Source organism: Artibeus jamaicensis, unplaced genomic scaffold (genome assembly GCF_021234435.1).
Source record: "Artibeus jamaicensis isolate MK-2021 breed Jamaican fruit bat unplaced genomic scaffold, CSHL_Jam_final contig_497, whole genome shotgun sequence".
NCBI lineage: Eukaryota > Metazoa > Chordata > Mammalia > Chiroptera > Phyllostomidae > Artibeus > Artibeus jamaicensis.
In genome coordinates, this window is record NW_026521863.1 from 8,378,272 (window position 1) to 8,390,304 (window position 12,033).

A 12,033-nucleotide genomic window follows, 5' to 3' on the forward strand; every position below is an offset into this window, starting at 1 on the left:
CAATATATGGCATGATGAGGTAAGATACATAATTGATAGGATGATGCGATGTAATGTCAGGGGTATAATTCAATGTAAATTAACTGGGGGAGCGATCGCACCCCTAGGCCAGCACTCCCTGCCTCCCGCCGCCTCCCGCAACCCCTCCCATTTATAAGACTCCTGAGTAAACTGTCTTAAAGGCAGTCTAAAACGACAGGGTTTCGGTCACAACATCACGTGCGTATACTTCACTATACAATGTAACATTTTAAAACAACCATTTGGTATTTTATGTTTACACTGCTGCTCAATTCTGTATCAGTAGTGGCTGTCTGAACCTGCCTAATTAGAATCACTCACCCTTCCTCACTCTCCTCCCCAAATAGAACAGGAGAGGTATTGAACAGGCTAAAAGGAACACAGTTTTTAAACTGGGTCATACTAAGAGCAAGTCACACATTTGTCTTAAAGTACACCATTTATGATTCTATCGTTAAGGTAATTCTCTGGTGTTAAAATTGTCAATGCCTCTAAATAATGAAGCAAAAAGAATAGAGTTAATATGCAACAGCCACACTCAATAAAAATCTGTGGAAGGGAAAGTCATCTTTTTTCATGAGCGCCAGGGAATAATAAATTGGCAGGCAATCCTCTGAGCTGACTTCATCATATGTCACATTAAGGGAACTACATCCTAACAGTTATTTGATTTTAATACCATAAGAGTATTAACAACACATATGTTGATTATATATAGCTATATATCTATCTGCTAGATACGTGTGTTCAGACAAGAAAAGAGAAAGTAAGAGAATAAACGTTTACAAAATACTTTCAACGTGTTGGTCCAGTATATACATTATCTTATGCAGTATAATGGTGGACAATGTTTTGTAATATTTGAACATTATAAAAATTTTCATAATGCTATAAGTTATCCGTTACTATATTCATGTTAGTTTTTTAAAAAAACATTTTTGTTTGCTGTGGCTGCTGTAACAAGCTGCCACAAACATGTTGTCTCAAAACAATACAATACAGGTTTATCTTATATTCCTGCAGTTCAAAAGCCTACTGGGCTGAAGGCAAGAGGTCAGCAGGCTGTGTTCCTTTCTGGAGGCTTTAGGGGAGATCCCCGCTTCCTTGCCCTTCCCAACTTCTAGGCTCTGCACACGTTGGAGGTTTGACCCTCTCAGACCTTCACCCTCTTTTCTCCATCTTCCAAGTGGGCAGTACTGAGCTACGGCCCTCTCAGGCTGCCATCACTCTGGGTCTCTCTTCCAGTCCCCGCTTCCACTTGTAAGGACGCTGGTGATGACACCGGGGGCACCCAGATAACCCAGGATAAATCTCCCCATCTTCAAAGCAGCTAACTGGCAACCTAAATTCCATCCGCAACCTCAAGCTCCCTTTGCCATGTAACCTAATACAATCACACTCACCAGCGGAAGAGTGGGAGGTGGTCCTTCTATACAGAGAAAAACTCATGTCCAAGAAAATAGAGGAAGTGAGAGGAACAAAGGAGGCCAGAATGGTTGTGGTTCACGGGAAGGTGGGTCTCCATGAGGACGGACATACAGGCAGGGGTCAGATTAGGCTTTTTAAGGCCATGGCAAGGAATTGGATTTTTATTTCCTATGCAGTGGGAGGCCCCTGAGGGGTTGTATGCAGGTAAGAGATCCAATGGACATTCTTAAGATAATTTTTCAGCTTAATATAAATGGACTGTGGAGCAAGGAGATTGGAGGAGGCTGCTGTGGGAATGTACGTGAAAGATGCTGACCATGCACTTGGAGATGGGAAGCCAAGTCGGGATTTTGGGAGTTGATGATAGCAATGGATATGGGGTGTGGAGGAGACAGAGAGACTGACTCTCAGGTTTCCGGGGTTACTGTCTGGGAAAGTTTGTGGGCAGACAAGGTTTTGTAGAGGAGAGTAAACAGCTTATTAGAACATACGACGTTTTAGATCTCTGGGAGGCATCCCCCTGGCACATAAAGCAGGCAGTTTTACACGCAGATTTGGAGCTGGAAATATGAGTTTAGAAGCATCCACATAAAGGTGGCGTTAAATCCATGAAAAATGAATGAGATCACCAAGCAAAAAACGAGGGAAAGAGAGAAGAGGATCTTAGACTGAGCCTTGAGAGTTTGGGTAGAGGAAGAGAAAGACAGGGGTTGTGGTCCAAGTTGAAAGACCAGGACTTCAGAGAGAGGTTAACTGCTGGCCCACAGCATGAGTCACCACAGCCCAGAGAGGAAGTGTGTAGATGCTGCAGTCAGGCTGCCCAAGTTCAAGCTCCACTGTGAGTAGAGTGGTGGGAACTTGGACACTCAACTTCTCTGTGCTCGGTTCCTTCATTAGTAAAAGGAGACAATATGTTGTTCATGTTTAAAAATTAATATAGGCAAAGCACCTAGAAGTCAGCACGTCATGTAGTAAGCATTGATAAATCTAATTATTCTAGTCACTCCCACATCAAGAAAGGAGAGGTTAGATGTGTCCTCTAGATTTGGAAACATGGACATCCTTAGGAATCTCACCAACAGTGGTTTTAGAAGTGAGGATGGAGGAAGCTGAGGGAAGTGAGAATGACAGAACAGCAGGTCGTCCTTGGACAAGTTCAACTATAAAGAGAAGAGGGGTTGGAAATAGGGCAGGAGCTGAAAAGGTCTGTTGACTCCAAAGCTGTATGATTTTTTTTTCTTTTCTTTTTAAAATAGAAGTCATGTTGGTTGCTAGGAACCACAAATTCTTCTTTCCTTACCCCTTCCAGGATGGCTTCCTCTTCTTCAAAAGCTACAGTGGGAGGGTTAACAGTAGCTCCGCCTCCTCCTTCGTCTGGCCATCCACTGGGATACTGAAGCAGAAACTTCCTAAGTCTAGAGTCTCATCTTGGTGAGGGAGGGAAGCTGTCAATCCACACTTTTGACCAGGACATCGGCCTGGTCCTACACCCCAAGGCGGAGTAACATAATTATCTCTGGGAAATAATAAGCATGCTTGTTCTAACCCAATAGCTGAAATTCACTAGGGGAACAATGATTTAAATTGAACTATCAAGAATAGTGAGGAGAGTACTAATTTTGGATGATTTAAAGGAGCGGAAGTCTAGCAGCACAGAGGAATGTGGTCAATTCAACAGTAGCCTGAAGACACCGAACTCCAGGGGAGGCGGAAGGGAAATGAGAGGGTACCAACAAACCTGCTCTGGCCGCCCTCCTCCTCAAGGCTGGGAAGGCCGCCCCATCCTTCTCCACCTACCCATTCCCTGTTGGAAGGACAGGCAGACAGTTGCTGTGTATTAATTTCAAGTCACTAACTTGTACAGAACCATGTGAATGACAAGCCAGGCCTGTACCCAGGCGCACTGCCTTCCTCCTATGGCCTAGGCCTACACCCTTGGGTCTTTGGGGACTGCGGTAGAGACGGACAAGGACAGGTGACCTTGAACAGAGAAAGAAAGAATAGACATGGCCTTATTTAGTGGTCCATCCACTAAATGGTGGACCACTAAATGGTCCCTTTGCTATCACCAAGATGCCCAGGGAGACCCATTTACTTTTTGAACCCAGAGCCTCCTCATTCACAGAATGGTTTTAAATGCATGAAAAAGCCTTAAATGCAAGTGTATTCATAGTCACAGCTTCATGTATTCTCAACCTTTCATCAATCAAATGTTGAGATGAACTAATAAACTATTACTATAATACAGGCTAATTTATTTTTACAGTGACTTTGGTAGGTACTGACTTTTTCTTCATCTGTAACACAGATGGCAAACACAAGGCCCGAGGGCCGAATACAGCCCTCCACCTCGTTTTATCCGGCCTGGCACCTTGTTTCTAGCTGGCAGCAGCACCAAGCTCTCACTTTAACTGTTAAGGAGTCGTTACATTTACACAGTCCTAAAATGACACTCAGCCCTTTGAAGGCAACTGCAAGGCTGATGTGGCCCCCGGTGAAAATGAGTTTGATGTTTGACACCCCGGATCTACACAAAGACTTCTGTTGTTATGTGCGAAAACCCCAAGTCGATTCATCCTCAGCAGAAAGGGTTGCCCATCCTCATCATCCCATGAGGATACTTCACAATAATTCACAGATAGTTGGGGATAGTCATCAGGCTTTCAAATACTGCCTGGATTAGTGAAAAACACGATACTTAAAATATAGTATAACTAGTACATGGTTCTCTCCAACAATTAACCTGCGTTGCTTCCATAAGTTGCCCTGCTTCTATCCCCACAGAATAAGTATTTGGTCTGTCTGCTCAGAATTATCATGTATTTTATTCTCCCCTCTAGGTAGGTCACTAGATTCCTTTTTGAACAGTGGCATCAAACAGCTATTAAAAAAAGACAAAATATGTGTAAAATGCAGCTCATATTTCTCTGGAGCATTGAGTCATATTATACAGAATTATAAAATACTATCAGAAAAGGGCCCTTTACATGCCATAATAGTCATTTTATAAAGTTCAATTTGGCAACTCCAAGTCACATTTAATTTTCTCTGAAAATTCCCACATGGCAGGAAGACATTGCTCTTTGTGGCTTTCATGTCTCTTTCAAGAAACTAGTAAAAGGACAACCTTTTAGAAGTAGCACTTTTTCTATGAGTAGGCACTAAATCACTTATACCAAATAAAGTCATATATCACTTACATTAAAATAAATACTCAAATAATAAGTAATTTTCTCATATAACCATTCTGGGATTTGTGCAAATTAGAATTTTGTATTCTAGTTTAGCAACACTTAGAATGACTTGTAATTCTTCATCTTCACCGATAGGTGGAGCTAGTAATTTCTGTATTAATTATAATATTTTAGCACATTAAAATCTATATCTAGATGAAGTAGATACTTCAAAGCTTCAAAACTGATGAAACTGCATATTTTTCTTTTAAGGGATAAAGCCATTTGCATTAATATGTAAAATACACTACTGAAACACCCCCTGCTGACTTCACGGGTTTTGCACGGAGTTATGCATAATTTTCTGAAAATTAAAAGACTGAGAATCAGATATTTATGAAGATAAAAATTAAATCTCAAGGATTATTAAAAACTTGGAAGATTTTCCTAAGGTGGATTTTTTTTATTCAGCTCAACAATTATTTAATACAATACCAGAGGTAATAATAGACTCAGAAGATCACAGCTCGAGACTCAATTGCACACCCTAGCACTGTGATCGTGCTCATGGAATATCTTTGTAAACATGCACTATGGAATTCAAATGAGAATTAAGTGAAGTGACATGGGAAACTGCTTTGTAAATAATAGGTCACAACCCCACAAATGCTGATCATTTAAGATGGCATGATATAAGACAATAATTCTCATAGTTATATCTGGGGAGAAATTCTCCAGTAAATGTGGTTTTGCTGTATTTAAAATTGTGTTTCATTTTTATGTTGGTGTGAATCTTTTAAAAATTCATGTGGGCACATTCCGAGTCATCTGGACAATCTCCTGATAATGGCCATACAATGTGTGTTTCCAATGATGGCATTAGTGCCAAGTAATTCACCGCCAGTTGTGTCTCAAGCTAATGGAAACAGATGCAAGCAGACTTATTAAGTGGCTTCTATGTTCTTCTAAGAGAAAGGCAAGAGACAATGGCAAAAATTCTGAGCAAAGATTTGGTATTAGTTTGGACCCAGAAAACTGATGAAGAAATTCAGTCATTACACGACACCCATGTTGGTACTGAACATTTTACAAAACCATCCTGCATTCAGAGCAGTGATGTAACACCAAGCATCCTTTGTGTTGGATCTGTACTTTTGCATATATACTATACTTATTGTAATTGTGGTTTACTCAAATTGTCATGCGAAAACTTTAAACTTAAGTTTATACTCAGAATTATATTTTGTATATATATCCTATATGTTTAAATAACACCATAAATTAACATAAATTAATTAACTAATTAACATAAACATTTAATTCTTGGGAGGGTGTGGCGCATGAGATCAGAACTCAGAAAAGCAAGAAATCAGGTCAGATCTTCTCTCTGTTTTTTTGCTGTGCATCCATGGGCAAGTCAGAGGATCTCATCTCTATTTCTCCCCAATAAAATAAAGATAATAATTTCATCTTCATAGGATTGTGAGGACTAAGTGAAACAATGATTATCACTACAAATGAATACCTTCTTAGGTATAGTACGTCTGAGTTACAAAAAGGGCTCTGAGTGAAGAGTGTAGGCTTTCGACCTACATTTCCTTGCCACCTTGGACAAATCATCTTATCTCTGTGGGAGTCACATCCCAATTTTCTAAAGCTAGAAAGTGTGTCAGATTATCTCACAGTCCCTTCTAAGATAGCTATAACAGAAGGTGGGTGGATTTTCCATTAGCTTTATTTTAGACTTACTATTCTGAGAAATAAACAATTTTAAAATTCAATTGCGATCAATGCAGCAATTTGCAAAAACAAAAACAGAACAGGTTTAGAAAAGCTAAATTCTATCAGAGAGTTTAATATCTTTCTTTGCTTTTTGTCTAGTACAATAGAGAGATTGAACTCGCATTTGAGCCTTTTTTCTGTACTTGGATGTAACAACCTAGGCAAGCCAAATACCCTTTACATTGACTGAACTGCTTAAAAAGAAGTCTCTGAACTCAGACCTAGGGGTTCCAACCCTGAGTCCACCTGGTTGGCTGTGCAGCCTAGGGCAAATTGCTGAACCTCTCTAAGCCTTACTTTGTTTTCTAACAGTTAATGAGATAATAGTTGCAAAGCACTCAACTGTGCAGGCTGGTACTTTGGGAAAAGCTCAACGAAAGTTAACTATTAGTATTACTGTGTTCCTTCCTGTCATCCTTGGCTTTCCTGTTACTTCAAGGAGAGGCTGAAACAGTTGAAGCATTGCACTTTGTCCTGAATTTGCACACCAGATGATCTCCTTTAGTGCTCACAATCTTAAAGCAGGAATTCTGTCCACGTAACAGATGATAAAACTAAGGCCGAGAGAAGCGAGAAAGCTGCCATCCGGGCCTGCAGCGCTGAGGCCCTAAAAATAACTAAGCGTATGAGAGAATTGTTAGCAAACATTTTTTGCCTCTAGTCCTCTAATCACTAGCTTTTCTGCAACTGTTCAAAGAAGGGATCTAGGAATGTCCTCCAGCCAGGTGTACCGCATCCCTGGCAGATTGCTGGGCTCCACGCATCCTTGGCTCCGCCCCTCCGGCTTCCCGTCGCGAGGCCCGCCCAACCACGAGACCCCGCCCGCCCACGAGAGGCCCCGCCCACCCACGGGACCGCAGGGTCCTTCACTGCCCTCTGGAGTGGAAAAATAACATACACCCAGCCTGCGCCTCTGGACGTTGCGCATGCGCCCTGAGAGCGCCCGGATTTCCTGTCCACAATGTTCCTTTAGGACACAGTACTTCGGACCAATGAGGTGGGCACGGAGGTGGGCCCTAGTACTCCAGGCTCCTCCTCCGTCGGCTGCGTTAGGTGACTCTGGGAAAGGCCCGCGTGAGGCCTGGGCCGCCCCTTGGTGGCTCATGGCTGCTTCCAGGACGCTCACCACTTTCCGTCTTCCGCCGTTGCCCACGATCCGAGAAATCATTAAGTTGTTCAGACTGCAAGCGGTGAAGCAGCTCTCCCAGAATTTTCTGCTGGACTTGAGGCTGACAGGTGGATACCTTAACAGTGTCCTGGGCCGTCTCCCCATCATCTCCGGGGGCGTGGGTCGCCGGTCTCGCGCGGACCCTGCGGGCGGGTGTCCAGCATCAGACACAGCCGTACAACTGGCCCTTAGTCCCGTACTTCCTCCGCTGTGTCCTGAAGACTCCGTGCCCAGCAGGCGTGTGGGACGCGTTGTGCGTGCACGGAATCCCGCGCTCCGGCATTTGCAGGCTCGTGCGGGCGGCGGTGCGAACGCCCAGCAGACCCGAGGGCCGGAGGGGTCGTGTTGGGGAAGGCGATTATGGACGGTCGAAATTCGATGTGTTACTACTGAAATAGTGCTGCACGTGCTGGCTAGGTTAACTTTCCGCGCAGTTTAAAGTTATCCGAACTTAGATTACTTCAGGGATTGTATCAATAACTTGTCGAAAGTGGGTGTCACTCGTAGAAGTCTATATTGAGACGTTTACTTGCATGTAAGACGTTTTCGTGGGCGCAAATACTCATTCGGTAAATGCACATTGAATAGCTTTGTGCTGCTGTCGCAGCTGCAAAGTCAGAGTGAACTAGGCAAAGTCTACCCCCAGGAGCTTACAGTTTAGTAAGTTTACGTTCCCACTCCTGCACAGTAAAAATCACCAGTTTGAAGAGCACAATTCGATGAGTTTTGCAAATGTATACATTCGCTTAACCACTACTACCGTTTCTTAGCGATGTTCCCTTCTAAAAGACGAGGTTGCAAGAGTAAGATGTGTTACAAACGTGTCACTGTTAGAGCACTTACCGTTTTTGAGGTTTTCATATTTCTGTTTGACTTCTCTTTAGAAGCTGAAAGTATATCACACCCAAGAAGTTCATTTTTCAGTTCATTGAAATACCATCCGCAAAGCAGGACTAAGATGCTTCATTTTTCTTAGACTTGCTTGGAGCTTTTATTCTGCCAGTAGCAATATGACTTTGGGTAAAATAGCTTAACTCTGCTTCAGCTTTTTTAAAAAATTTTATTATTTATTTTTAGAGAGGGGAAGGGAGTAAGAGAAGAAGAAACATCAATATGTGGTTGCCTTTCACATGCCCCCTCCACACTGGGGACTAGGCCCCCAATCCAGACATGTGCCTTGACTGGGGATCAAACCAGCAACCCTTTGGTTTGCAGGCCGGTACTCAGTCCAGCCAGGACTGCTTCACTTTTTTTAAATCTGTTACTTGGAGGAATGTCCTACAACATGAGTTCAAAATGTTACCCACCTCTAAAGTTATTTGATTCTGGTACTAATCAGTCAGCTTTTTTGCCAGTCATTAGCCACATTGTAGGTATAAAGTGTCAATTTCAGAACTGAAAATACAGATCTTTACATTTTTTTTTTAAATCCTTCATGTGTATTTTCTCATTGAGCCTTTATTCTCTCTCAGGAGTAAGTAAGTTCCAGAATCTAGATACTATTCTCTTTTCCATGGGAACTGAAATGAAGGGAAATTAAGGTACTTGTCCAAGGCGAGAAGCTCAGGTGGGAGCAGAGCAAGGCTGAAACCCAAGCTCATTGAGTCGGCAGTGCCTCCTCGATGACATTTGTGTCTGAGTGTGCCTGAACTGTTGGAGGGCAGAGCCACTGACCTGCCTATTGTCACAGCTCTCCACTTTTCAAAACGAGAATATTAAATTGACTTCATAATGCCTGTGCTTAATGCATCGTCTCTGTTCCTTCTGAGAAGTGTTGATCTGTATCACCTTTAGAATTTACACCTGAGCTGGAGCCCCTTCTCATCTGCCTGACATCTAGATGACCTTGCCCAAGCAAAAACAGTCAAGGCAAAGGAAAAGTTCAGAGGAGTTAAATTGGGATAGTGTGTTGGAAGGATTTGGTTTGAGAAAGCAGTTAAAGCACCTGTGGCAAACAGGTGGTCAGGGGATGTGGCTTCCCTCCCTGCACCCTTGATAGACAAAGCTATTTTTAAAAGGCTGAGAGACTGTTTTTCCTTGAAGCCTACAAAGGGAGGTTCTCAAGAACAGGAAAAGTGGGGCTCTACAGTGTTAGTGAACATGACCAAAGTGCTGCTGTGTTTTCAGTGGCTGAGTTTCCACTCCTCCAGGAGGCCCAGTTCGGATTTTAATCTCAGGCAATAGACCAGCCCACTGTATGGTTTTTTCGGGAGTGATGATTGGATTGGTTGCATTGAGTCCTCATTAATCTGCTTTTCCATGATTTCTTAAGGTCTCCTAACTTAAAGTTGATTAATTAAAAGATAGTTTCTCCATATCAACTTGCATGTTTGAAAAGCTCTGAAACCTCCACTGCTAAATTTAACTTTTAACTGAAAACCAAGAATCCAAATTTCTGCAAGTCTTATGATCTAGGACCTTGCTGCCTTTGCCATATTGACCAGCAACCTGATGTCTAGAGGTAAAGACAGAGACTGCCAGCACTTGTTGCTCCTGGATTTTTCAGCAGTAACATTGGAAATTCTGACTGTGAAACTGGTCCTGTTCATTAAAAAGTTTGATGTTCAGTAACTGTTGAGAAGTGGTGTGTGCTTATCCAGGCCATTCTGTAGGGATGGGTTGGTTTGGAGGAGGAACAGAAAATACAACGTTGGCTAAGTTTAAGTTAAGGAAGTAAACTTCAGTTAACTGAAGTGAAGTCAGTTTATCATGATAATCCTGTTTTTGTTGAGGGGCTGGTACTTCCCAACAGTGAAGTGGTAAGAGGATGAACGGCCACTCTGTGTTGTTTAGGCTGAGAGGTAAGTAATTGGATTAACACTGGATAAAGGATTAGTTGATTGAGTAAATGGCTGATAAGAATTTGTACTGATTACATTTTTAATTCCATCCATGAAATTCTTCAAGATAATCAAGATATCTTTCTTTTCTCCAGATAAAATTGTAAGGAAAGCTGGCAATCTGACAAATGCTTATGTGTATGAAGTGGGCCCTGGGCCTGGGGGGATCACAAGATCCATTCTCAACGCCAGTGTTGCTGAACTTCTGGTGGTTGAAAAGGACAGTCGCTTCATTCCTGGATTACAGGTGAGATACTTGAAGGGTCTTTCCAAAAGCCCAGTTTCGGCCAGGACTCGTAAACGCCTCGGAATCCAAGGATTACATAGGTGGCAGATCCCCAGGCCCCACACCAGAGATTTCCATTCATCGTCTAGAGTGGGTTAAAAAGCTATGTTTCTAACAGGCATCCCCACGTGGTCTGTTGACCATGATCGAATTAACCTGCTTTAGTCATTAATGCCAAACAAACTTACTGTTTTGTGTTGCCTTCCAAAAAAACCCTAACACCTGTGCACATCATGGCCCATTCCTTAAAAGTGAGAACAAACAAATACTGGTAATAATGACTCAGCATGACTTCTTCCAACTTCACTTAGGTTCCAAAAATCATTTGTAGAAGCAAAAGATGGAGAAGACATTGGCTTAACTGAGAAACTATTTGCTAAACTTAAGCATTTGTGTAAGAGGATTTTTTATTTGAAGGAATGAAGTGGTACCGTAGTATGGATTCAAGACGAGGTGTGAGTAAGGTGATATGTGCATCTTTAAAACAGTAGGTACTGTTATTATAAGAAATATTTAAAGGAACTGGGCACGTTTCAACTAGAGGAGTGAAGCCCTGGATGAGGGCATTCAGGACTGCCTATCAGAGGGTGGTGGGGAGAGAATAAACTTGTTTTGTTCTTCTCGAAAGAATGAGAACAAAAGGAGGGAAGGGAGGGAGGCAGATTTGGGTTTAAAATAAGAAGGGACATATATTTTTAAAACACTGGCAGACAGAGCAGCAGGGATCTTATAATGGGAATTCTTCACTGGGGGCACTGCGTGGCTGAAGGGCCTTTAAGTCCAATAGAATTGTCAAGTTACCTGCATTATTATTGTTATACAAGAGGACCAGCTGGTTTAAAATTAGTACATTTTAATATTTACTTATATGTGTATTGATGGAAAAAATGTTTATTTTCTACCAGAACCGTTTGAAAATTTGTGTGCATGCATCTGATTTTTTACAGAAACCTAGTGATTTTTTTCTTTTTGCTATATTCAGTTTTCATGCCTTAAGAAATTGTATGATTTATCTTTATCTAGTTTTGCCCAGTCTCTAGTGACAGAATTGTTTTCAGATTTATAACTTTATTTTGGAACAGTATATGGTACATATTCTGTGATCAAATGTGGAATTTAATACTGATTTTTGCTTTGAACTGCTTTCTGATTTAACTGCATCTCAGTTCGAGGTGAAACTGGGTGATATCATTTTTGGTGAGGTCATGAAGTGCTATAAAGAAACTGAATAACACTACATAATCCCCTTCGGGTTTAATCATTTAGCCCTTTCTGGACATAGGGAATACCCATCTGATTTTCTGCTCTTGAAAAGACTTCTTTACCCTCAGTCTC

At 42.0% G+C, this 12,033-nt stretch overlaps 1 protein-coding gene across 2 annotated transcripts in view; it reads left to right on the top strand.

Moving 5' to 3' along the window:
• The first annotated feature begins 7,435 nt into the window (after positions 1-7,435).
• TFB1M (transcription factor B1, mitochondrial) overlaps positions 7,436-12,033 on the top strand; it is a 57,225-nt gene continuing 52,627 nt past the window's right edge. The window contains exons 1-2 of one of the 2 annotated variants that reach the window (XM_037126135.2): positions 7,436-7,640; positions 10,508-10,659. In XM_037126135.2, coding sequence (XP_036982030.2) covers positions 7,508-7,640; positions 10,508-10,659 — 285 coding nt within the window. In that variant the 5' untranslated portion in view covers positions 7,436-7,507. The remainder of the gene's footprint in view (positions 7,641-10,507; positions 10,660-12,033) is intronic. The other variant, XM_037126134.2, reaches the window with a different exon arrangement.